The 27,695-nt window shown below is 35.2% G+C and overlaps 2 protein-coding genes and 1 pseudogene across 12 annotated transcripts in view; 1 reads left to right on the top strand and 2 right to left on the bottom strand.

Moving 5' to 3' along the window:
* The window catches only part of ZNF711 (zinc finger protein 711), a 29,127-nt gene extending 12,146 nt beyond the window's left edge, over positions 1–16,981 (bottom strand). Inside the window, exons 1-5 of one of the 11 annotated variants that reach the window (XM_054470649.2) lie at positions 16,715–16,970; positions 14,880–14,999; positions 13,712–13,970; positions 13,249–13,353; positions 5,457–6,002 (exon numbers count right to left, since the gene is read on the bottom strand). In XM_054470649.2, coding sequence (XP_054326624.1) covers positions 5,457–6,002; positions 13,249–13,327 — 625 coding nt within the window. In that variant the 5' untranslated portion in view covers positions 13,328–13,353; positions 13,712–13,970; positions 14,880–14,999; positions 16,715–16,970. Of the gene's footprint in view, positions 1–5,456; positions 6,003–13,248; positions 13,354–13,711; positions 14,850–14,879; positions 15,000–16,714 lie in introns of those variants that run through there. The other 10 variants (XM_054470646.2, XM_054470647.2, XM_054470652.2 and 7 more) reach the window with 10 other exon arrangements.
* On the bottom strand, positions 4,714–4,837 carry LOC129025612 (U2 spliceosomal RNA; annotated as a pseudogene).
* A 3,237-nt stretch (positions 16,982–20,218) lies between the features above and the next one.
* Positions 20,219–27,695, top strand: part of SATL1 (spermidine/spermine N1-acetyl transferase like 1) — a 143,275-nt gene continuing 135,798 nt past the window's right edge. The window contains exon 1 of the mRNA XM_054470643.1: positions 20,219–20,261. The gene's annotated coding sequence lies outside the window, so the exon portion shown is untranslated. The remainder of the gene's footprint in view (positions 20,262–27,695) is intronic.

Raw genomic sequence — 27,695 nt, 5'->3', positions numbered from 1 at the left:
TTGAATAACATAGGTTTGAATTGTGCAGGTCCGCTTATTCATGAATTTTCTTCTGCTCTGCTACCTCTGAGACAGCATGACCAACCCTTCTTCCTCTCCTTCAGCCTACTCAATGTGAGGACAATAAGGATGAGGACCTTTATGATGACCCACTTCCACTTAATGAATAGTAAATATATTTTATTTTCCTTATGATTTTAACATTTTCTTTCCTCCAGTTTATTGTTAAGAATACAGAATATGATACATATAACATACAAAACATGTTAATTGACTGTTATTGGTAAGACTTCTGGTCAACAGTAGGCTGTTAGTAGTTATGTTTTTGGTAAGCTGAAACTTACATATGGCTTTTCAACTGTGTGTATGTTGGCAGGGGGGCGGGGTTCAGCACCCCTAACCCCTGCATTGCTCAAGGGTCAAATGTACTGATACATGCTATGACATGAATGACCCTTGAAAACATTATGTGAAGTAAAAAAAGCCAGACATAAAATGCCACATATTGTATAACTCCATTTATATGAAATATCCAGGATAGGCAAATCTATAGAGGCATGGTTGCCTCAGAGTGGATGGAGTGGGAGGGTAACAGCTAAAGGGTATAGGGTTTCTTTTTGTGGTGATGAAAAAGTTCTAAAATTGATTGTGGTAATGGTTGTACAACCCTGTGAATATATGAAAAACCACTTATTTGCACACTTCAAATGGGTAAATGAAAGGATGTGTAAATTATGTGTCAAAAAAGCCATTATAGTTTTTAAAATTATAAAGGTGTTAACTTTTTTTACCCCTGAAATTAGGGAGGTTTGAATGAGATCTCCCATCATGATGTTAACAAGATATTTTGCTTTATACAAAATTATGTTCCTTAAGCAAGAATCCTCAAGAAAATACTAGTAAACTAAATTCAACAGCACATCAAAAAGTTAAAACACCATGATCAACTAGGTTTCATTCCAAGGATGAAAGGTTGGTTCAACATATGCATATCAATAAATGTGATTCACCACATAAACAGAATTACAAGCAAAAACCATGTGATCATTGCAGTAGATACGGGAAAAGCTTTTGATAAAATCAAAATGTATTCACCCTTCATGATAAAAACCCTCAAGAAACTAGGCATCAAAGGAACATATCTCAAAATAATAACAGCCATTTATGACAAACCCACAGCCAATATCGAACTGAATGAGCAAAAACTGGAAGCATTCTTTTTGAGAACTGGAATAAGACAAGGATGCCTACTCTCATCACTCCTATTCAGCATAGCACTGGAAATCCTAACCAGAGAAATCAGGCAAGAGAAAGAAATAAAAGACATCCAAACAGTAAAATAAGTCAAACTATCTCTCTTGCTGATGATACGATTCTATACTTAGAAAACCCTAAGGACTCTGCCAAAGGCTATTAGAACCGATAAACAAATTAAGGCTTCAGGATACAAAATCAATGTACAAAAATCAGTAGCATTTCTACACACCAACAACATCCAAGCTGAGAGCCAAATCAAGAATGCAATTACATGTACAACAGCCTCAAAAATATACCCAGGAATATATTTAACCAAGGAGGTGAAAAACCTCTACAAGGAGTACTATAAAACACTAATAAATGAAATCACAGATGACACAAACAAATGGAAAAACATTCCATGCTCAAGGATTGGAAGAATCAATATCATTAAAATGGACATACTGCCCAAAGCAATCTACAGATTCAATGCTATTCCTATCAAACTACTAACGTCATTTTCACAGAGTTGGAAAAAACTACACTAAAATTCATACGGAATCAAGAAAGAAATAGCCAAAATAACCCTAAGCAAAAAGAACAAAGCCAGAGGCATCAATTACCCAACTTGAAACTACACTACAAGGCTACAGTAACATAAACAGCATGTTACTAGTACAAAAACAAACACATAGACCAAAGGAACAGAAAAGAGAACCCAGAAACAAAGCCACATAACTACAACCATCTAATCTTTGGCAAAATCAACAAAAGTAAGCAATGGGAAAGGACCCCCTATTCAATAAATGGTGCTGGGAGAACTGGGAAGCCATATCCAGAAGAATGAAACTGGACCGCTATGTTTCAGCATACAAAATTTAGCCAAGATGGACCAAAGTTTAAAGATAAAACCTCTAGCCATAAGAATCCTAGAAGAAAACCTAGTAAACACTATTCTGGACATTGGCCTTGGGAAAGAATTTATGACTAAGTCCCTAAAACCAATTGCAACAAAAGCAAAAATTGACAAGTCGGAACTAATTAAACTAAAGAGCTTCTGCACAGCAACAGAAACTATCAATGGAGTAAAAAGACAACCTACAGAATGGGAGAAAAGTATTCACAAACTATGCATCTGACAAAGGTCTAATATCCAGAATCTACAAAGAACTTAAACAAATCAGCAAGCAGAAAACAAGTAACTCCAATAAAAACGGGGAAAAGGCATGAATAGACACTTCCCAAAAGAAAACATACAAGTGGTCAACAAACATAGGAAAAAATGTTCCACATCACTAATCATCAGAGAAATGCAAATCAAAACCACAATGAGACATCACCTTGCACCAGTGAGAATGACTATTATTATTATTATTATTATTATTATTATTATTATTTTGCTTGTTCATACTGACAAAGCTATTTTTTAAAATGTTTTTATTTCAATAGCTTTTTGGGGAATAGGTGGTGTTTGGTTACATGAATAAGTTCTTTAGTGGTGATTTATGAGATTTTAGTGCACTCATATCCCGAGCAGCGTACACTGTACCCAATGTTTACTCTTGTATCCTTCACCACTCACAACCCTTTCTCCCGAGTCCCGAAAGTCTAATGTATCATTCTTATGCTTTGCATCCTCATAGCTTAGCTCCCATATATGAGAAAAAACATATGATATTTGGTTTTCTGTTCCTGAGTTACTTCACTTAGAATAACAGTCTCCAATTCCATCTAGGTTGCTGCAATGCCATTATATCATTCCTTTTTATGGCTGAGTAGTATTCCATAGTATACCACATTTTCTTTATCCACTCGTTGATTGATGGGCATTTGGGCTGGTTCCATATTTTTATGCAATTGCAAATTGTGCTGCTATGAACATGCATGTGAAAGTATCTTTTTTGTATAATGACTTATTTTCTTCTGGGTAGATACCTAGTAGTGGGATTGCTGGATCAAACAGTAGATCTACTTTTAGTTCCTTAAGGGGGATCTCCACACTGTTTTCCATAGTGGTTGTACTAGTTTACATTCCCACCAACAGTGTAAAAGTGTTCCCTTTTCACTGCATCCATGCCAACATCTACTATTTTTTTATTATGGTCAGAATGGCCACTACTAAAATGTCAAAAAAACAACAGATGTTGGTGAGGCTGTGGAGAAAAAGGGACACTTAAACACTGTTGGTGGGATGTAAATTAGTTCAGCCACTGTGGAAAGCAGTTTGGAAATTTATCAGAGAATTTAAAACAGAACTACCATTCAACTCAGCAGTCCCACTCTGGGTATACATCCAATGGAAAACAAATCATTCTACCATGAAGACACATGCACTTGTGTGTTCATCACAGCATTATTTACAATAGCAAAGACAGGGAATCAACCTAGGTGCCCATCAACAGTGGACTGGATAAAGGAAATGTGGTACATATACACCACAGAATACTACACAGCCATAAGAAAAGAAGAAATCACGTCCTTTGTAGTAATATGGATGCTGCTGTGGGTCATTATTCTAAGCAAATTAATGCAAGAACAGAAAACCAAATACTGCATGTTCTCACTTATAAGTGGGGTCTAAACATGGGGTCCTCATGGACATAAAGATGGCAACAACAGACATTGAGGATTACTAGAGGTGGGAGGGAGGGAGTGGGGCGAGGACCGAAAAACTAACTGTTGGGTACTATGCTCAGTACCTGGGAGATGGGATCATTCATACCCATACAAATCCTAAAATAAAAGTTGAAACCAAACAAATGAACAAAAAATAAAATTATATTCTTCAAAGGAGTCCTTGTATTTGATATATGAGGTAGTTATCAAAATAATTATTCTAACTTAGAATATTCCAGAAACTTTTTAAAAAAACTTTTGCAGAATTAAATCATAGAACACAAGGTATGACTATTCACAATACATGACATCTAAATTTTGCACTACTTTAACATCAAACAGTTTAAATTAATGAATACTCTTTTGAAGACATACTGAATTTTAGTATAGACTACAAACTTTTGCCACACCATTTTACATGATAACCATACTATAATCTTTTAAAAAATGCCACGTTAAGATGTAAATATGGAGTTGCCTTAGTAATCTATATCTATTTAAAAATAGGTAACAATATTTGCAGTCTTTTAGTGGCTTACATTATTTTCTTAAAAACAATGTAAAAATTCACCTTCAAAAGTGCTTATAGAAGAAAAAAGTTAACATGCTAAACTTCAGAATTAAATTCACAAATTAAATAAATTTAGTTTATTTTCAGTTTTAAATTCACTAATACACATACACATACGATCACTTTATACACACACACACACACTCTACCTGGCGATACACTTCCCAGTCAACCATTTCTGTATTTTAAAAAGAATAAAAATCTTCCCTGGAAAAGTCAAAAAAATTTGTCTAATCTTAACTGCTTGTAGCATGATCCCTTCAAATTTAATAACTAATATACCTACTTCTTTAAGCTCCATCAATAACTTATCAAGATATTTTTTATTTTTGTTGCTGCTCTCATAAACCCATCATTTAAAATGAGAACAAAATATTTCTACACATGATCTTAGCCAAAAGGCCGAGAAGCGATAGAGAACAAAATATTTCTATCTTCCCGCTTCAGACAGAATGTTTTAGCAATCTTGCAAAGCAGTCTAAAATAAACATGTTAAATAGCTTTGCATAGAATATACACGCACATATTTCAGCAAATGCAATATAAACACAGGGAGAACTGTAGGACATTATCTAAGTTTATGATTTACTTTTCAAGTATTTAATTTAAAAATCAATACAACATTTCTTAACACATTCTGCTTAAGTTCCTAAGAAAAACTTAATTGACAATTCCAGTGCCTGTCATTAAAAAAAAAGCAGTGGCTACATAAGAAAGTTCCCATGTTGAAATATATATATTTATCATTAAAATTTTGTATCAGTTAATGTTCTTGTTGTTGCCAAATCTATACCTCTATTTTAAAATACTAATAAACTGCATTATTTTACTTCATTTCAGGTATGAATTTTCATTGAATAAATTAAAAACATCAGTAAACTCAAAACAGCATCTTAATGACACTGCTTCAAAAAATTATTTTTCAAAAAGATTCCCCTATAACTTTTATTGAATATATCCCTCATCCCAGAAAACTTTTCCAGATTATATAAATCAATCTCCTGAGTAATTATGGACTTTATGTTTCACTTACAAGATATCATTAAGTAGTCTTCAGAAGTGCTCTTGACATCATCATCATCATCATCATCTTCGGTTTTTATAGTAACTGTAGAACCAGGAACACCTCCAGCTGCTTGAATCACAGTTTCTGTATCTGAATTAGTTACAAGAACCTCCTCTGATACCATTGTGGGGGAGTCGACCCCTGAAACACAATCTTGGACCACATGTTCTAAGTGTCCATTAGGACCAGTAACAAGGTCAGCCACGAAAACCTGCTCTGGTACCCTAACGGTTTCTGTAATTAGTTCAGAAGTCAAGATGTGATCACCATCATCTTCCTCTAAATCCTCTTCAATGGCAACATCAGCTTCAAGTACCGCTTCAGGAACAATCACACCTTCTGTTACTACATCAGTCTCTGTGATGATATCAGGTCCATGGACAACTTCAGCTGCAAGGCCATGATCAAGAGTTATCCCATCATCTGTGACAACATCAGAAACTAATACAGCTTCAGGAACTGAAACAACAATATGGTCTCCATCGATATGTGCAGTACCAGCCATTCCAGCCACTATAATACAAACAATTATCCAAAAAAGGTAAAGTTATTTTATTAATTTAGAGTACTGTATTTAATAAATCAAATGCTATAAATATTTCTTAAATATTAAGTAATCTTGGCCAAATAAATCATTTTTTAAAATCATTGACAATTTAACTGCAATTAAAATCACCAACAACCAGGAATTGGGTTAGAGCTGGGTGAAAACAATGTTAGTAAAATCTACATGAAGACCTTTAAATAATATACTTTATTTTCAAGTAAAACATAAAAGCCATAATGAGATATCACTACATTCCAATTAAAACAGTTAACATAAAAAACAGTGATAGCACCACAGGCTGGTGAGGATGTGGAGAAACTGGATTTCTCAAATGTTATTGGTGCAAACGTAAAATAGTAGCAGCCACTCTCGAAAATAGTTTGGCGATTTCTTTTTTCTTTTTTTTGAGACAGAGTCTCGCTCTGTCGCCCAGGCTAGAGTGCAGTGGCGTGATGTCGGCTCACTGCAAACTCCACCTCCCGGGTTCACGTCATTCTCCTGCCTCAGCCTCCTGAGTAGCTGGGACTACAGGCGCCCGCCACCGCGTCCGGCTAATTTTTTGTATTTTTAGTAGAGATGGGATTTCACCGTGTTAGCCAGGATGGTCTCAATCTCCTGACCTCATGATCCACCTGTAGTTTGGCAATTTCTTACAAAACTAAATATGCACTTACTATACAATCCAACCATTGCAATCTCGGGCATTTTTCCCCAGAAAAATGAAAATATATGTTTATACCAAAAACTGTACAGAAATATTCCTAACAGCTCATAGTAGCTATTACTCATAGTAGCAAAAAATTAGACACAACCCAAATGTCCTTTAGCAGGTGAATGTTGGTTCCACCAACTCTGGCACATCCCTACTATGGAATACTACCCGGCAATAAAAATGCACACACTGTTGATATATTCGACAACCTGAATTTCCTCCAGAAAATTTTGCTGAGGGAAAAAAAGACAATCACCAAAGGTTATGATACTGTATAATGTATAAATGGAATAATTTCTATTATCTCAAAACAATAAAGCTACAGAGATGGAGAACAGATTATTGGTTGCCAAGGGTGTCTGTGTGTGTGTGTGCGTATGTGTGTGTCTGTGAACACACAGGGATAGCATATATACAGTGATAGAATAACTGCATCTTCATTGTGGTGGTATTTACACAAATCTATATGTGGGATAAAACTGCATAGAATATATACACTCACATACACACGAATGTATGTTAAAAATGGTGAAAACTGAATTAGGTCTGTAGTCTAGTTAACAGTAATGCGTGAATGTCAATTTCCTGGTTTTTGTACTGTACTACAGTTATGTAAGATGACACCATTACAGGAAGGTAAGTAAAGGGTACATGGACTGTATGTACTCCTTTGCTCTATTGCTTGTGAGTCTATAATTGTTTCAAAAAATTAAAAAGGCACAAAAACGTAAAAGGATACTAATATGTTAAGTGAGTTAATAAAATATTCTATTATAAAATATGCATCACAAACATGAAAGTGTCTGAACTTCTTTAACTTATAATAATTACTATATCCAAAATTGGAAGGCATCTTTCAACACCTGATTTAGGGGGAAAAACTCTCTACTCATCTTAGACTAACATTTGGTTTGATAATAGTAAATCTGTAGGAATAAAGCTTTAATGTTTTTCTTGAGCAGCATGGTAAACACCAACTCCTACCTGCCCTGTAAATATTGTACGAGTGTAAAATCCCTTCATGAGGAATTCTGCTAAGTTCTGCTCCCTGAGGTGGTACAAAAACAAATTAAGAGGGTTTGTGGATCTGGTTATAATAAATTATCCACAAGAAATCATCCAGTACAAAACCTTTTGATCACTTTCTATAAAGTAGTACCTGAAAGAGTGTTATTTGTCATATAGTGTTCATTATTTTTAATCAATTCATTATGGAAGTTAGTTACCAAGTTAGGATAGAGACCAATGGACACCATCAATACACTAACACATCAAAGAACAAGGTGAAAAGGGAAAGCCGAGCTTTCAACAGCGTTTTTGGGATACTTTCCTTTCAACCCTTTTAAATCCTTCTCACCGTCTCAAACTCTCACCTAAACCACTAAATTACCCCAAAAGGACACAGCCACAATCCTGGAAGTCTGGTACACAAAGGGAGTATGTATAAAACAAGTATTTTTAATTCAGTTGTTACTCCACTGGGCATTTCAGAAATGGGGAGGAGGTGGCGGTTCAAATTTAGCATTTAATCAGACTGGAAATGTGGTTTTTTAGCAAGGAAAAAATTAAAATATTAATCCTGTAAAATTAACTGTACTGGAATTCTATATATCTAAACAATTAAATTACTAATTCACAAAAATCTTTTCACAAACCAGATTTAAAATATGGGAAATTCCATTTATTTTAGAACACTGCTGAAGATTAGTCTGGTCCCTGAAAGTAGACCACAGGGAAGGAAAGAAGGGTAGAGTAATGCTAGTGGGGACCTGGGTTCAGATCAACCTGGTTGGGTGGATTCTAAGAAGACAGACTGAAGGAACAGTGCTAGTTCACCTAGCCTCTAGCAGGAACTTACAAGTCAAAATAGATCAGATCTAAAAAACTAAATAAATAAATCCAAATATGTTTGTTTACCCTGAACCAAATGCTCTCAAGGATCCTAGACCAAGAACTGATTAAGTCCCTCACAGGGTACCAGCAGATTACTTAGACCAAGATCCAAGATATCTCTTATCAAATTTTGCTTGTTCTTCTTATCAGTTCATCTGTTAGATTCTACTGACTTTCTAAACAAAGTCACTTAGCTATAGATTAGCTATATTTATTGAGCACTAACTATCCAACAAGCAACCTGCTAATACAAGTATCATCTCATTTAATCCTCAGAACAACTGTATAAGGTGAGTGCGATTATCCTCATTTTAAATAAGGAGGAACTATGGTTTACAGATGTTATATAAGGTTGCCACAAGGTCCTAGCTGGAAACTGAACTCATTGTTTGACTCCAGACTGCCTTTTTTCTACTTGCCTGGGAAGAGATTAGAGTATATTTACCCTAGATACTGTTTTTTAAAGAGATGCGTAAGATTAACTAAGTGAGGCACAGCTAGAGGAACAGCTTGAGATAAACAGTAAAATGGCCTATCATGTGGTCGCTCATTTAAATTTTAAATCATTTAGTAAACGGCATTAAATTGCATTAATAATTTATCTTACTAGCTTAGAAAATTATAAACAATAAGAAAAAATCATTTAAAAAGTATAAAATTAAATAATCAGGCAACAGTAAGAAACATGTCCTGATTTCAAGTATTTCCCATTTTATTAAAGTTATTCCATTTAAATATGAATACTTGGAACATCACCAGAATGACAGCATAAAATCTGTTACGTGTCAGGTCTGTCTTGGGCCACTATCTAAGGGTGTTTTGCTATTTATATCCTAAAACAACACAGACTTTTTGTAGCATTAAAATCTTAAACAACTATTAAATTCAATCTCATACTTCAAGGACAGCTATTATACTGAGACACCAGCAAGGTTATTGAACAAAGTTGTAGATTTCTAAGTCTCAAATATTCTTCAAAATAAATTGGTCCAATGAATTATGCATTAAATTAATGTTTCAGATTTTCTGTATTGTATCAACCAAGAACCTTACAGAATTTGGAGATTTTGTGCCACGGTGTTTCTATTTGGTTAGCTCTGTGTATGTTAAACTCTAAGTTTCACAAATGTCAATAATTTATGGGGCTGCAAATATCTAAGTTTTGACGCTAACAGAATTTAAAGAGAATGTACCTAATTTCTAATGAAATTTTAGAATTTAGAAATTTTAACAGGTAGGTAAAATAAGCATGGGGGGGCTGCTTTCAGAAGAAATCTAAGTTATCAGGGCTAAAATTTCCTAAAGTCCCCCAATAAAGGTCTTTTTAGGTTTAGGTCTGTTTGACAACCTTTGCATTTCACAAAATATCATACAAAAAATGAAAATGCCTATAAATGAAATTGTGCTGGGAACCACATATCAAAAATAGAGTGAGTTACTGCCTTTTAAGAGTTCAGAATTTACCAAGGACAAATGGAAACTTAACATATTTCAGGTCAACATTATCCCTAAGCACAAATGAGTGAGCATTACCCATATTAGTTATTCTTGATCTAATAGCAAATTCAGAAAAACAGTCTCACCAAAAATGCAAAAGTAATTTAGTTGCCATTGAGTTATATACCTTGATTTAAGAGAGCATAAAAATGAAATTTAAAAAGAATGCATCATTTGAAAAAACCACTAACTCAAAATACTACCAGTTAAATCATAAACAGGTATATAACAACAAAAACAACAAAAAGTGCCTTTAAACATTTTTCTGATATAAATCAGTTTACTCTATTAAATTCATTTTAGAGAGGGCTTTAAATGATAATATGAAAATACTAATTAAAAATTAGAAGTAGTTCGCAAACCTTTCAATTTTATTATTTCTAAAAAGGGAGGGGATAGTGAATGAAAATCTTACTTTCTACATATTTATGCAGCTATAATTGTGTATAGGTATATGTGTGTATATATATTCTCCTCAATTCAGATGAAAAAAAAAATTCCAAGAGGCTGTGCTATTTATTCTGTGGTTTCAGGTATGCCTTGGCATACTGTCACACGCCTCCAAAGGCACTCATACTCCAATCTAAAATGCAAAGCTTATTTTGTCAAACACAAAATATTTCTAGTGGATTAAAAATATTTCAACAACCCAAATGTCTATCAACTGATAAACAAATAAACCAAATGTGGTGTACTCATACAATGGAATATCACTGGCAGTGAAAACGAATGAAGTATGTACTGATACATGCTATAACATGGATGACACTTAAGAACATGCTAAGTGAAAGAAGTCAGACACAACGACCATATATGATTCCACTTATATAAAATGTTCAGAATAATTAAATCCACAGACAGAAAGATTAGTGGCTGCCTAGGGCTGGTGGAGAGAGGCAGAATGGGGAATGACTGCTAATGGGTATGAGGTGTCTTTTTTTAGGATACGAAAATGTTCTAAAACTAGGTACTAGTGATGGTTATACAATTTTGTGAATATGCTAAAAACCATTGAATTGTATACTTTATAAAAATGGATGAATGGAATGGTATGTGAATGTATCTGAATAAAAAGTAAAGAAGAAAAAACATACATGTTAAATATTTCAATATGCATATTCTATTCCCCTAACAACTTAAAGAAAAAAAGTAGTAGATGTAATAAAGGAGTAATTAATTCTAAAGACATTGAGGATAAACAATGGAAAGGAAGATTAAAAGGAACATTATGTAAATATTCACCAGCACCAATCAGATCTTTTTTTCATCTTTTGAAAGGAATCACACTTTACTAGCTAATAGCCAACCTCTTCAGGAATGAAGTGAGTTTTGGCACTTTATCAAATGCTGTAGGAGAGGTAATATTTTGTATTAAATGGAGAAACTACTATAATACTTCCATTTAAAAAAATATCTTATTTTAAAAGGTAAAAAATTAAAGTTGACATTTCAACCAAAATTTATTTACCACACTGAAATTCCAGTGTTCCATTATTCTAAAAACTATCAACTCTCTACTAAAGAATTCATGGGAATATCTTTAATCTCTTACTCTTTGGCCCTATTATCCTTCCTCTAGAATTTATTGATGAGTTTTTTTCACCCAAAGTCATTTCTAAATCATCTGTAGTCAACACAATTCACTTAGCTTTCAGAAGAATACATCCATGATTTCTTTATATTTCATCAATTAACTCACATCCAATATTGGACTACTCAACTTTATTCATCAGAAAGAAATGTCAAAGAATTATTTAACTGGAGAGGACCTTAAATGTTATCTCGTGCAATCATTATAAAAGGGAATTCAGTAATTTATCCAAGTTTACACAGCTAGTTAACAGCACTGCCATGACTAGAATACGGCTTTACTGACTTCCGTTACTGTGGGATTTACTACAGGGTACCAAATGATACATTCAACCATATTATCAACGAACAATAGTAGCATTTTCTTAACTTAGCAAAGTATCACAGTTCTATTCCCTCATCACTAATTTCAGCTTCAACAATTCCTTATTACCTCGTTTCCTGTTCTTTTATCGCAGTTCACCATTTGTCTTTTCTGCTTTCACTCCAATCTTATCTTCAACTCTTTTGATCTCACCCCTGCCTTTTATACTTCAAATAGCTCTATCTCCTCTGTAATTCAGATCATCCCTGGCCAAATTCAGTTTATTTGTTGAATGTCAATGGAGTCTTGGCATCCTCATCAAAATGACTACTGTTAAGAGGCTACTTACAAACAACCTGGCCACAAGAGTAAGGAGTCTTTTTTTTTTTTTTTGAGACTGAGTCTCATTCTGTCACCAGGCTGGAGTGCAGTGGCACCATCTCAGCTCAGCTCACTGAAACCTCCGCCTCATGGGCTCAAGCGATTCTCCTGCCTCAGCCTCCTGAGTAGCTGGGACTACAGGCGTGCTCCACCACGCTCGGCTAATTTTTTGTACTTTTAGTAGAGACGGGGTTTCACCATGCTGGCCAGAATGATCTCAATCTCTTGACCTCGTGATCCACCCGCCTTTGCCTCCCAAAGTGCTGGGATTACAGGCATGAGCCACCAAGCCCGGCCTCTTTTTTTTAAAAAAAAAAAAAAAAGAGAGAGAGAAAAATGTATTCTAATGGTAACAACTTTCTGAGGAAATAGCATCACAATAATAATCAGCTAGTGCATGATTTTGCATATCACTATATAAACATCTTATTTTTTTAGTTGATGTAAGCACTTCTTTTTCCAACTTTATTAACAATGCAACTTAAAATGTTTTAGAAAGCCAGTTTAACATTTCCTACACATGAGAGCTGATATATACTATCAGAACAGAATGTGATATAATTATGCAGTTATTTATGTAAATTGAGTTTTTCATTTCCAGTAACATATTACCACTATATTTCAAGTGTCTCTAACACAACCTTCCCCTAAATTGTAAGAGTGATGTTAAGTAGACCACTGACACACAGCTTTATGAGAATAAGCTCTACAAATATATTTTCCTAGTAAAAGAACAAGTTTTCATTGTAATTCTCCCCTTCCTCAACTTATTTTTGATTTTTATTATCCCCTTACTTTTAAAAAAGAGAAAAATACAACAAAGAAAATGCTTTACCAAAATCTTGCATAATCATGGTATGGGCCATTCTAGAGTCTGGCGTGTGCAATCCAAGACTTCCACCACCTGAATCCATACTTAGCAAAGTTCATTCACCAATATCTGCAAAAGAAATGGCTTTTAAAATAGTTTTAATACATTTACTCCAAAGTTAGTTGTTTTGAGAAAAAAATGCAATTGACAATATGCCTTTCAACCAAGTGTGGAAAGCTCATTACAAAAGAAAGCAAAACAAAGAAAAACCATGGTTAGATGCTTTATGTGACAACCATAAATAAAAGAAGTGCCAAGTGGAAGTAAACCAAAAATAATGGAGACAAAGGCACAGTCAAGCTGATGAGCCATAGGGAAGTGGTAGAAGAAAGCAAAACAACAAAACTGCAGTGCTAAAGTTCCAGTTAAAACATAGGTTATAAAAGAAGAACGAGATGACAACAAACAATAGTTAGGATATTTATACATTACTAGAGGACTCAGATGTCTAGTATTAGTGAATTTCATCCACTGGCTCTCATCCATTTCTTCCAGACCCAGATCAGCCCTGCAGCGGAGCTCTGCAGATAAACTCGTATTCACCTCTGGCTCCCAGGGTTCTACTTATAATGTAAAATGTTCTATCCCAGTTTCCCCGGAGTTCTTTGAACCAGTAAGGACTTCTGGCCTCACTCTACTACATTCTCTTGTGTCAGTTTTGAGGACTCATGAAACATGACTGATTCCTAAATATGGTAAAAATAAGATCGATCACATACAAACATTTAACAAATTATTTATCTCGGCATATCATTTACTTGTAATTGTACAACTGACTTTTTATTAGTGATTAATAAAATTATGCTAGCTTCATGGTGGTTTTGAAAACAAGGGCTCAATCTATTTCATTTCAAATGACTTATCCTATATTTACGATCATTTGATAGTATGGAACATAAAGTCAGATGCTGTCACTCAATATATTTCTTAGACGTATATATGTGCATTTTCTCTTCAAACATAAGATTATAAGTAAATCAACAAAAACCTGTCAATTTTATAAGGCATTTATCTCCTTTTCACATAGGAGTGCTTAATAAATTGTACCATATTGCACAACAGATAAAGCTGCATCCTTAATGAAAGTTTCAGAAGGTGACACGTAATACAACTTGATATATTCTTAAATAAAGAGTGATGGCTAAATTGGTATTCAGGAGGCAGGAGAGTCTCAGAGGAACCCCTATCACTAGTTTAGGTGTATACATAAATATGCTACAGAAGTAGGTGACATTTCTGTATAACAAACGATTCAGACAGAATTACTTTATGTATGAGCAAAACTTCACATTTTTAGAAATTCTTAGTTGTGTATCTTTTTTCAAATGCCACATTGTTTTCTGCTTTGCTATTATGCAAAATGAGGTCCAAGGCCAAGAGAGTTCACAATAAACTACCTGTGTGTTAACAAAATAAATCTGAAAGGGACTTGATCTTAACATTTAAAACAGTGTACTATTTGGATTTTAATTAGAGTAATTACTTTCTTTACCACATAACTAATAGAACAACTACAAATGTCTTAAAATGTTTTTAAAAACTTAATTTTATTTAACTGTTAAATAAGATAAAACAATAAGTAATTTGTTAATCACCTTTATATGAGTGTCTCGAAGAAATTGTAGATTTTCTTACATAAAGTAAAATCTGCAGTAATTTCTTTTTATTTTTCCTTCTGTGCTATGTTATTTTCTTTGGGAAAACGCTCTCTTTACCTATTATAAAAATACATTCAAAATCAGATACTTTAAAATATTTTAAACTAAGTTTCTTACACAACTTAATATTTTTCTTTATACCTGAACTTGCATAGTGAGGCTGGGAAGGGTTCATATGCTTAAATCTGTAGTAATCTTAAAAGCAACCCAACGGATTCCAACAAAAACAACTACTGACTACGTTAGCAACATTATTATACTTAGAATGCTACCACTTGATTAAACCAAAATCTTCTCTAAAGCACATCTTAGAAATCACAAACAACACCTTATTTTAGAAAGTGAAAGAATCAAGGGCAAGCTTTATCCTTGCCAAATCCATACTGAAAAGTCTGCACTAGCACTCAATGAAGTGTAAAAATTACAACACATAGTGCAACTATTATAAAAGTATTACACTATGTGAATACCAAAAAAATAAACCGGAGTATCTTTCCCCACATAGGAAGTTTCAATAAAATCAATAATAAATGAGGTATGAAAACAGCAGTGTGTTAAGCATTTAATAACCATTACAGATAGCTAGGCTTCTTGGTCTTCTCTAGAGTGTATCTCATATCCTTATTGAATGGAGATAACCCACCAAGTACGTTTCAAGTAAACATCTTTCCATTAATGCATGGGGAGTAGAAATCACAAAAACAAAATCTGTCTCTTCTAACATAGCTCATTCAGGACCTAGCTTCTTAGTGATGTCAATAGGGTGACGGATAGATGAGAAATGGTAAGGCGGCAGAACAAGAGAATGCGAAAGTAGTATTTGCAGAGATGGGAGACAAAGGAGCCCTGGCAAGTAGCAGTATTGCAGCTTTGGACGCAGCCCTCTTCCCGCATAAGTCTCCCTTTCCCACGACCATGCCAAGTTTCAATCATTTCGAGCAGAATGCACACACGTGCCCTCTGAGGTATTACCCATCTGACTAGATCTTAAACCTAACAAGAGAACCTTCGCAGTAGAAAGGAAGAGACCGATGAGACAAGAATACCCTTTCCCCTCCTCCCTCCTCTCACTTGGTGCAGCGGTCGCCACCGCTGCTACCCACGCCGTGCTGCCCAGCCCCTCAGCCTCCTCCAGCTTCCTCTGCCCCGCTACGTGGGAGACGGTTGGGAACCAAAATGGTGGTGTTTTAGTGTAGGCGACAGTTGTCGCACACGCCCCCCCCCTCCCCCCAACTCCCAGGCTCTGACGGCTCCCAATCCCCTAAAATGCCGATTCGGTGCCACTTCCTCGCACACGCCGCCATCCCTCGCGCATTCCAAAGGTTACTATTAGCTCGGTCAGGGGGCGGGGGCGAGGCGACTGGGGCGCCAGTGAAAGGAATATGGGGTGGAGGGATAGCTGAGAGAAAATGCCAGGGGGACGCTGCATTCTTCACTTCACCGTTTTGTTTTCCGCCATTTTCCCGTCACCCTAAACCACCGACGGTCTCAACGACGGCTCTAGCTCCCTGGGGCTCTGGCCTAGGGAAAGAGGAGGTTGGCTAAAGGGGAAAATCCTTACTTCCCTCAATTCCTCCAGCCCACGGCTGCGGCTGCGGCTGAAGAGAAAACTCCGCCCGAGGCGGGAGGAAAGCTCAGGGACTGGACGCCACTTCCATTGTTCCCTTCGCCCTACGCTACACGCTGGGTGTGAGCCTCTCCTCCCCTCAGACAAGAGACACTGAACGCGGTGGATCCACGTCCCTCTAGTTTCTCGTCAGGAGTCTCCTTACCTGCTGCTGCAGCTACAGCTGCCGCCGCCGCTGCCGCCGCCGCCGCCGCCTCCGTGCCGCCAGTCGGACTGTGACCGCGCTCTGGATGGCTGCGGGGGGCGGCAGCTGTGGATCCCTTAAGGTCCTCACATTCGGGTTTCCGAGGTTCCGCAGCCCGAGCCAATCACAATCTACTCTGCGTCTGGGAGGCGCGCCGCCTCGTTCTCCTTTATATTGCTGCTGACATGCTGAGGTTGCATTACGTCACGCTACCCTTGCTGCAGGGTAGAGGGCCAAAGGGGGGTCTCGCGCACGCGCGCGCGCGGGAGATCGAGGCGCCCGCGCTAGGTTAGTGCGAGACCCCGCCGGCTTGCGGCGGGGGCTGAGCGCCGGCCAAGTCCAAGTGCGCAAGCCCAGATCTCGGCGCGCCCCTGAGGAGTTTCTGTGGGAAGATTTTCTGTTTTCCAGGTTTCCCAAGGGAAACGAAGAAAGGGAGGGGGATAATCAATGACTGAACCTCTAATAGATGTTGGACGACGTTAAAAAAAAAAAATGTATCGTCCCTACCCTCGAGGATTTGACAAATTAGACTGACCAGAGTGATAAGAGGTATGCCTCACCCCAATAAAACCTGTGTGTGTTGCAGTTTCCCTTCCTCCCTCCCTTCATTTCTTTTCTATTTTGTAATGGTAGACAATTCGATGAAGAAAGTGAAGGAGAGTGAAGAAAGGTATAGAAAGGAAAAGATGAACAAGGGACCTCAATGAAGTGGACACTAAATATCTCATGAATGTGTCACTTTCAGCTTCTGTCTGCAAAAAGTGGGAGGACAGTGAGAAATTTGTTGGGTGAGGGATGGGGAAAACAGTGATGAGATGTAATGAAAGGTAGGTGGGGACTAGATTGCGTAAGCAAAGGGTCTTATGTTTTGCCTATTTTAGCTTTAATTCTATAAGCATTTGGAATCAATAACAGTGTTTAAGCAGGGAAAGGATAGGATCCTAAAGAAAGTAACTCTTTATCTTTGCAAATCATTTGAATATTTACAAATAAAGCATGTTATTATTCTCGATTCTAGATACATTCTTCAGGTCTCTATAACCTAATATACCACTAAAGTTTTTGATAAAATTATAGAAGATGTGAAAGTCCTAGCACAGTACCTGGCTCATAGTAGACCAGGAGTCGGCAAACTTTCCCTATAAAGGGCCGGATAGTAAATATTTTATTTTTGTAAATAAATAGTAGTAAGCAAAATATTTTTTGAGGGCTATAGCGTCTCTGTCACAACTACTCTGCTCTGCCATTGTAGCCCCAAAGTGGCCATAGACACGTTCAGCAGAATGAGGAGATACAATTTCCAAGCTTGAAAAGGGTGAAATTCAGTTATTACTAAAACGTGAAGTATGATAAATAGATAGATAAGAGATTGGTAAATTACCTTCCAGTATGAGGTTCAAAGTTTCTCTGCAAGAAATGCAATTTCTGCAAAGCCCGTACACAGTGGGCACAGAGAAGGAGCATGCTCGTGTGCGCACATGTGGTATGTATGTGTATGTGCATGTGTAATGATGGTAAAATATTTGTTTTCCTTACTTTTGAGTTCCAGGGAGAGATAAGTGAGCATGGCTGTGTTCCAGTAGAACTTTATTTATGAACGCTGACATTTGAATTTTATTTCATCTTAATGCTCAGTGAAAAATTATTCTTCTTTGAATTTTTTCTACAATTAAAAATGTAAAAATCATCTTAGTCATAGGCCATAGAATAACAGGCAGCAGTCCAGATTTGGCTTGTGGGCCATAGTTTGCCCACCTCTGTAGGTTTCATTTACTTAAGCTTTTATTTTCCATTCTAGAAGAAGAAAGATGTTTTTATGAGTGTGTCCTCATACATGATATTTTTCTGTGTTGGATAGCCTGGCAAATAATGGTCTTGTCCCATGGCAATTCCAACAGGACACTCAAAGAAGAAAGCTGAGAAAGATGTGGGGTTTTTACATCAATCACCTTTGTGAATGGTACACTGTGGGAGATAATTTTTAAAACCTGAAGGCCATCCTTGCTCTTCCCTCTTTATCCAAACATCTAGTCAATGAAAATATCCTGAGAATTCTTCCTCTTTAATATCCGTGGAATTAATCCCCCTTTTACCTAATATCATTACCTTGTTCAGGTTCACATGTCTTCTTAACTGGATTATTGCAACACCTTGCTAACTAGTTCCTCTGTGTCCATTTACTCACCAAATTCCCAAATCAAAAATGACAAAATCAGAAAAATATATCAAGTCGATTCTCCCCATTCCATTTTCACTTCAGTTGAGGCCCTCACCAATGAGACAGTAGTAATAGTCTTCTGACTTATTTCTCTGCTCCACTTGGTATCTTTTACAGTGTAGAGTCTACATCATCACTGAATTCACTTGCATAACAAAACAAACAAAACTGATTATTTTACTCGCCTGCTTAAACATTGCTATCAGTTTCCACTAGAAGTCAAGGATAACACCCAGACAAGTACAAAAAGAGAGTTTTGGTAATCCCGGCTGGGGAACAATGGGGAGACCATCCAACATATGTCCTTTAGATATTTGGCCAATACTTATTTAAAGGAAGAAACTGACTAATAAATGGGAAAAAAAAAACTGTTAGAGCTGGCTGTTTATGCTATTTTGGAAAATAGTATTGTTTTTATATGCATGTGTTAACATTTTTGAAGTTTCATATTAGTCTCAAGACCAATAATGTTAATTAGGTGCTATAAACTTTGTAATTTGTAGCTTCTTTGTTGTGTAGGTGGTTCACTTCACTCCCTCTACTAGCCTTGGTAATCCTGGCCAACTAATAGTGTTTTGCTATGGTACATTTAAAAATTGCTGTCCCTTCTGCCTCTGGACTCACAGTTTGTCGTCAACTATATTATCTTCAATCTCAGCCTCATCTAGGAAAACTCATACCCTGCTTTCACTGTAACCTGGGCAACTCCCAAGGAGATAATCTAAAGTAAATTAACATGAGGATATTCTGGGTTATCTAGAAAACCTCCTTATAACTAAATACTGTCATACATTATCAACACTCACATTTGTATTTACAGCACATTGACAACAGATAGTAGTATTTTAATTGTTTTGAGCTGATTTGAAGTGAAGGTGTCATACTTTGTTTTTAAATTACGTGATTCTATCAGGTTCACTATACATAATACAATTTCTTGGTAGTTAGAATAGAGTGGTGGGGGAAGCGAGTCAGCCTATAGTGTACAATAAGGCAAACCACATTCAATATGCCAATACGGAGTCATGTTCATGTTGTGAGCTGCAATTTAATTTCAGCAAAACAATATAATGCATAACATGAAATTCATGCTGTTAAATTATTGGTTTTGTTGTTTATTGTGTGGTTTTATAATTATATAGGCATCATAAGCCCAAAGCATTCATTTTTTTCTATTTTATTTTAAAATTTCAACTTTTGTTTTATATTCAGGAGATACATATGGGGGCTTGTCACCTGGGTATATTGCGTGATGCTGAAGTTTGGTGTATGAATGATCCCATCCCTCAGGTAGTGAACATAGTACCTAACAGGTAGTTTTTTAGCACTTGCCCGCCCTCCTTCTCTCTCCTCTCCAGTAGTCCTCAGTGTCTGTTCTCATCTTTATGTCCATGTGTACCTAAACAAAGCATTCATATATATATGGCTCTACTGTTGTTCATATTTAAGTAACATTATAATAAAACTTCCATAATTTAAATGAACATTGAGAGTACAATTTTTCCTTTAAAATAGTCTAATAAAAAATACAAAATGACACACAAAAAGTCTGTAAATACTATCCCACGTAAAAGGTACCAGGACTCCTTGGGGGGAATAGCTAATTCCAAGTTTGAGATAAAAAAACAAATAAGATGAGATTGTGACATACTGTGTCAGAGAGCAGGGGTACCATCAAAGTCTAATGTCAAAAGTACACAGGAGGCCAGGTGTGGTGGCTCACGCCTGTAATCCCAGCACTTTGGGAGGCCGAGGTGGGCGGATCACGAGGTCAGGAGATCGAGACCATCCTGGCTAACACGGTGAAACCCCCTCTCTATCAAAAATACAAAAAAAAAAAAAAGTACACAGGAGCGTCAAACAATAATAGTAACTTTGAATGATGAAAACACATTGACTATATAAAAATGCATGAGTTGATTAATGATACCGATAGAGAGGGATCCCCCTACTACCAAAGAATGAAACCTCGTTGAATACCATTTAAGGTAAATAGAACATCGACTCCTTATTCTGACAATTAGCAGTCAAAAGAAAAAAAAATCAGTATTTTATTCTGCTTTTTTTGTACAAACTTTCAGAACAACAAGAAAGCCCTAGTTTGATAAGAGAAAGTTCTTTTTGCAAGAAATACAGTTGGTAAATGTAGAAAAAATTCCAGAAATAAATGTAGAAAATCACTATTTTACAACCTCCAATGATGTAACAGATCCAGGCAAGGATCATCAGTGGGTGAAACATGAGATGAAAAAGTTTATTAAGGAGTTCAGGCCGTCATCACCTGAACCCTGTAATAATTTTATCATTGACAACATTTGGTATTGTCATTATTCTTTATTTCAGCTGATCAGATAGTTGTATAGTGATATCTCATTGTCTGACAGCTAATAATTTGTCTAATAGCTAATAATTAACACCTGTTTGTGTCCTTATTTGCCATAACTTCTTTGATGAAGCATCCGTTTAAGTTCTTTGCCCATCTTTTAATGTGGTTGTTTCCTTACTATTGAGTTTTCAGAGTTTAAAAAAAAAATACATTTTCTGGATACTAGTCCTTTATCAGATACGTGATTTGAAAATATTTTCTGTACATCATTACTGGGTCTTTTCATTCACTTTACAGTGCCTTGGGCAGAAAAAAGTTTTCAAATTTGATGAAGTCAAATTTGTCATTTTTTTTTCTTGCATGTGTTGTGCTTTGGTGTCAGTTTTAAGGTTTTTTTTTTCCCTAAAAGTTTAATGTTTTAGTTTTTACATTTACATATATTAATTATTTTGAGTTGGTCTTTATATAAGGTGTGAAATTCAGGTTAAGATTCATTTTCAAAGGTTCCAGCAATATTTGTTCAAAAGACAACCTTTTCTCCACTGAATTGCCTGTGTATCTTTGTAAAAATATCAAATGGCCATATTCATGTAGGTGCATATCTGTCCTATTTGTTAGATTCCATTGATTTGTGTATCTATCCCTTTACAAACACTGCTCTGACTTGATTACTCTAGCTTTATAGTAACTTTTAAAATTAAGTAGTGTGATTCCTCTAACTTTGTTTTTCTTTGTCAAAATGTAATGAGCTATTCTAGTTCTTGTGTCTTTACATGTAAATTTGAATATTAGCATGTCTATATCTATACAAATTTCTGCTGGGATTTAGGTTGATATTGTGTTAATCTATAGATCTCTTTGAGGGAGAATTGACATCATTACTATAATGACTCTTCTGTTCATGAACACAGTATGTCCATTTATTTAGGTCTTCTTGGATTTGTTTCATCAGTGTTTTGTCATTTTCAGTATATACATTCTGCACATGCTTTGTTAGGTTTGTACCAAACATTTTCAGTTTTAGGAGCTATTGTAAATGGCATTTTTAAAATTGCAGTTTCAAATTTTTCTCTGTATTTAGTTATAAGCAGTTTGAATATAATATGTCTGGGCTTGGACTTTTTTATGTTTATCCTCTTTAGGGTTCACTCAGCTTATTTTATTTTATTTTATTTCATTTCATTTTATTTTATTTTATTAATTGTGGTAAGAACACAACGTGAAATCAACCCTTTCAACAAATATCTAGTTGTACAATGCAGTATTGTTAACTAAAGCCACAATATTGTACAGCATATTTGTAGATATTAATCATCTTGACTACTGAAACTTTATACAAATTAAAAACAACTGCACATTTCCCAGTCCCCCAGCCCCTAAGAATCACCACTTTACTCTTTCATTCTATGAGTTTGACAATTTTATTGTATTTTTTTGTATTTAATATTTATGGGTACATAGTAGATGTATATATTTGTGGGATACAGGAGATAGTTTAATACAGGCATACAATATGTAATAAACACATCTCAGGGAAAATGGAGTATCTCTCATCTCAAGCATTTGTCATTTCTTTGTGTGACAATCCAATTATATTCTTTTAGTTATTTCTAAATGTGCAATAAGTTATTGTTGACTGTAGTCACACTGCTATGCTACCAGACACCAGCTCTTTTTCATTCTATTGAACTATATTTTTTGTACCCATTCACTATCCCCACTTCCCCCAACCTCCCACTACCTGTCCCAGACTCTAGTAACCATCATTCTGGTCTCTATTTCCATGAGTTCAATTATTTTAATTTTTAGCTCCAACAAATAAGTGAGAGCATGCAAAGTTTGTTTCTGTGCCTGGCTTATTTCACTTAACATAATGACCTCCAGTTCCATCCATGTTGTTGCAAATGACAGGATGCCATTCTTTTCTATGGCTGAGTAGTACTCCATTGTGTATATGTACCACATTTTCTTTATCTGTTCATTTGTTGATGGACACTTAGGTTGCTTCCAGATCTTGGCTATTGTGAGCAGTACTGCAGCAAACATGGGAATGCAGATACCTCTTCAATATACCGAATTCCTTTATTTGGGGTATATATATAGCAGTGAGATTGCTAGATTATATGGTAGCTCTACTTTTAGTTTTTTGAGGAACCTCCAAAGTGTTCTTTATGGTGGTTGTACTAATTTGCATTCCAACCAACAGTGTACAAGAGTTCTGTTTCCTCCACATACTCACCAGCATTTGTTATTGCCTGTCTTTTGGATAAAATCCATTTTTCTGGGGTGAGATAATATCTCACTATAGTTTTGATTTGCATTTCTCTGATTATCAGTTATGTTGAGCATGTTTTTATACACCTGTTTGCAATTTGTATGCCTTCTATTGAGAAATGTCTACTCAGATATTTGACCCATTTTTAAATTGAATTACTAGATTTTTTTCCTATTGTTTGAGCTCCGTATATATTCTGGTTATTAATCCCTTGTCAGATGGGTAGTTTGCAAATATATTCTCCCATTTTGTGAATTGTCTGTACACTTTATTGATTATTTCCTTTGCTGTGCATAAGCTGTTTAACTTGATATGATCCTATTTGTCCATTTTTTCTTTGGTCCTGTGCTTCTGGGGTATTACTTAAGAAACCTTTGCCCAGATAAATGTACTGGAGAGTTTCCCCCAATGTTTTCTATTAGTAGTTTATTAGCTTGAAGTCTTATATTTGAGTTCTTAATTTATTTGGATTTGCTTTTTGTATATGGTGATGAATAGGGATCTAGTTTCATTCTCTGCATATACAAATCCAGTTTTCCCAGCACCATTTATTAAAGAGACTGTCTTTACCCCAGCGTATGTTCTTGGCACCTTTGTTGAAAATGAATTCAGTGTAGGCGTGTGGATTTGTTTCTGGATATTCATTCAGAATTGGTTCTCTATTCGTTCCATTAATTTATGTGTCTATTTTAATGCCAAAATGCTTTGTTTACTATGCTGTTTTGTTTACTATAGCTCTGTAGTATAATTTGAAGTCAGGTAATGTGATTCCTCCAGTTTTGTTCTTTTTGCTTAAGATAGCTTTAGCTATTCTGCATCTTTTGTGGTTCTGTATAAATTTTAGGATTGCTGCTTGTAGCAATCCTAACAAACATGGATTATCTTTTCATTGTTTTGTCCTATTCAATCTATTTCATCAGTGTTTTATAGTTTTAATTATATAGACCTTTAATTTAGTTCATTTATTCCTAGGTACTTAATTTTATGTGTGGATATTTTAAATGCGATTTTTAAAAATTTCTTTTTCAGATTGTTCACTTTGGCATATAGAAATGCTACTGATTTCGTATCCCGTAATGTTACTGAATTTGTTTACCAGTTCTCATAGTTTTCCAAATATAAGATCATAGCATCTGCAAACAAGGATAATTTGACTTCTTCCTTTTAAATTCAGATGCCCTTTATTTCTTTTGTCTTATTGGTCTAAATAGGACTTCCAGTACTATGTTGAATGATACTCATGAAAGTGGGCATCCTTGTCATGTTCCACATCTTAAAGGAAAGGCTTTCAGTATTTCCCCATTCATTATGATACTAGCTGTGAGTCTGTCATGTGTGACTTTTACTGTGTTGTGGTACATTCCTTCTATTACCAGTTTTTTGAGGGTTTTCATCATGAAGGATTGTTGAACTTCATCAAATGCCTGTTCAGCATCAATTGAAATGATCATATGTTTTTTGTCCTACATTCTGTTAGTATGATGTATCACGTCGATTGATTTTTATATGTTGAACCATAATTACATTCTGGGATAACCTCACTTGGTTCATGACGAATAATATTTTTAATGTGTTGTTGAATTCAGTTTACTAGAATTTTGAGGATTTTTGCATCAATTTTCATTAGGAATATTAACTTATTAACTTGTACCCTTACTTTTTTGATATGTCTTTGGTTTTTGCATCATGGTAATACTGGTTTCATAGAATGAGTTCAGAAGTATTCATTCCCTCCTCTTCCTCTATTTTTCAGAATAGCTTGAATAGGATTGGTATTAATTCTTTAAATGTTTGGTAAAGTTCAGCAGTGAAGCCATCGGGTCCCAGGATTTTTGTTACTGGAGACTTTATTACAGCTTGAGTCTCGTTACTTGTTATTGGTTTGTTCAGCTTTTGAATTTCTTCATGGTTCAATCTTCGTAGGTTGTACACGTGTAGGAATTTATCAATTTCTTCTAGGTTTTCCAGTTTATTGGTATATAGTTGCCCATAGTAGTCTCTAATGATTCCTTTAATTTCTGTGGAATTAGTAGTAATGTCTTTTTCATCTCTAATTTTATTTATTTGTGTCTTCTCTCTTTTTATCTTGATTAGTCTGGCTAAAAGTTGGTCTATTTTTAAAATCTGTTTTAAAAACCAACTTTTTATTTCATCAATCTTTTTATTGTATTTTTGTTTAAATTTCATTTATTTCTACTCTGATCTTTATTGTTATTTTTTCTACTATTTTCGGGTTTGGTTTGTTTTTGCTTTAGTAGTTCTTTAAGATGCATCATTAGGTTGTTTATTTAAAGTTTTTCTACTTTTTTGATGTAGGTGCTTATAGCTATACAATTTCCTTTTAGTACTGCTTTGGCTATATCTCACAGATTTTGGTATATTGTGTTTCCATTTTCATTTGTTTCAATAAATTTTTCAGTTTCCTTCTTCATTTCTTCATTGCCCCACTGATCATTCAGAAGCATGTTGTTTCATTTCTGTGTGTTCGTATAGTTTCCAAAATTCTTCTTGTAATTAATTTCTAGTTTTATTCTATTGTGGTCAGAAAAGATACTTGATGTAATTTGATTGTTTTTGAATTTTTAAGACTTATATTGTCCTATCTTGGAGAATAATTCATGTGCTAAAGAGAAGAATGTGTCTTCTGTAGCTTTTGAATGAAGTGTTCTGTAAATATCTATTAAGTTCATTTGGTCTATAGTGCAGATTAAGTATAATGTTTCTTTGTTGATTTTTTGTGTGGATGATCTGTCTCATGCTAAAATGGGAGGTCTCCATCTATTATTTTATTGGGATGTATCTCTCTCTTAGCAATAATAATATTTGCTTTAGGTATCTGGGTGCTCTAGTGTTGGTTGCACATATAATTGTTATAACCTCTTTCTGAATTGACACTTTTATCATTAAGAAAAGTTCTTTGTTTCTTTTTATAGTTTTTGTCTTAAAATCTATTTTGTCTCAAATAAGTATACTTACTCTTGCTCTTTTTCGGTTTCTATTTGCATGGAACATATTTTTTCATCCCTTTATTTTCAGTCTATATGTGTCCTTATGGGTGAAGTGTGATTCTTATAAGCAGCAGATTGTTGTGTCTTGTTATTGTTTTTTTAAATCCATTCAGCCATTCTATGTCTTTTGATTAGAGAGTTAAGTCCATTTACATTCAGTGTCATTATTGATATGTAAGGATTTACTCCTGCCATTTTGTTTTTTGTTTTCTGGTTGTTTTGTGGTCTTATCGTCCTTCTTTCCTCCCTTCCTGTATTCCTTGTAGTGGAAGTGATTTCCTCTGGTAGCATGATTTAGTTTCTTGCTTTTTATTTTTTGTAAATCTGTAGTATGTTTTTTGATTTGAGGTTAACATGAGGCTTACAAAGAATATCTTGTAATCCATTACTTTAAACTGAAGGCAGCCTAATACTAATTGCGTAAACAAACTAATAAGCAAAAAGAAAACTAATGAAAACTACACTTTAGCTTTGTGTCCCCATTTTAACTTTTTGTCATTTCTATTTATGTCGTAATGTACTGTCTTATGTGTTGAAAAGTTGTAGTTATTATTTTTGATCAATTTATCTTTTAGTCTTTCTATTTAAGATATGAGTAGTTTACACATTCATAATTACAGTGCTATGATATTCTGTGCTTTTCTGTGTATTTACCACTACCAGTGAATTTTGTACCTTCAGGTGATTTCTTATTATGCATTAACACTCTTTTCTTTCAGACTGATGAACTCCTTTTAGCATTTCTTGTAGGACAGACCTGGCATTGCTGAAATCCCTCAGCTTTTGTTGGTCTGGAAAGTCTTTATTTTTCTTTCATGTTCAAAGTATAATATCACTGGGTATGCTATTCCAGGGTAAAAGTTTTTTTTTTTCCTTCAGCACTTTAAATATGTCATGCCACTCTCTCCTGGCCTGTAAAGTTTCCACTGAAAAGCCTTCTGCCAGACGTATTAGAGTGTTTTTGCATGTTCATTTCTTTTATCTTGCTGTGTTTAGTATCCTTTCTTTATCTGTGACCTTTGGAAATTTGTTTATTACATATCTTAAGGTAGTCTCATTTAGGTTACATTTGCTTGGTGTTTTATAACCTCCTTGTGCTTGAATATTGACATCTT

This window comes from Pongo pygmaeus, chromosome X (genome assembly GCF_028885625.2).
Source record: "Pongo pygmaeus isolate AG05252 chromosome X, NHGRI_mPonPyg2-v2.0_pri, whole genome shotgun sequence".
In the NCBI taxonomy this organism is placed as follows: Eukaryota; Metazoa; Chordata; class Mammalia; order Primates; family Hominidae; genus Pongo; species Pongo pygmaeus.
This window is presented reverse-complemented; position numbering and strand designations above follow the sequence as displayed.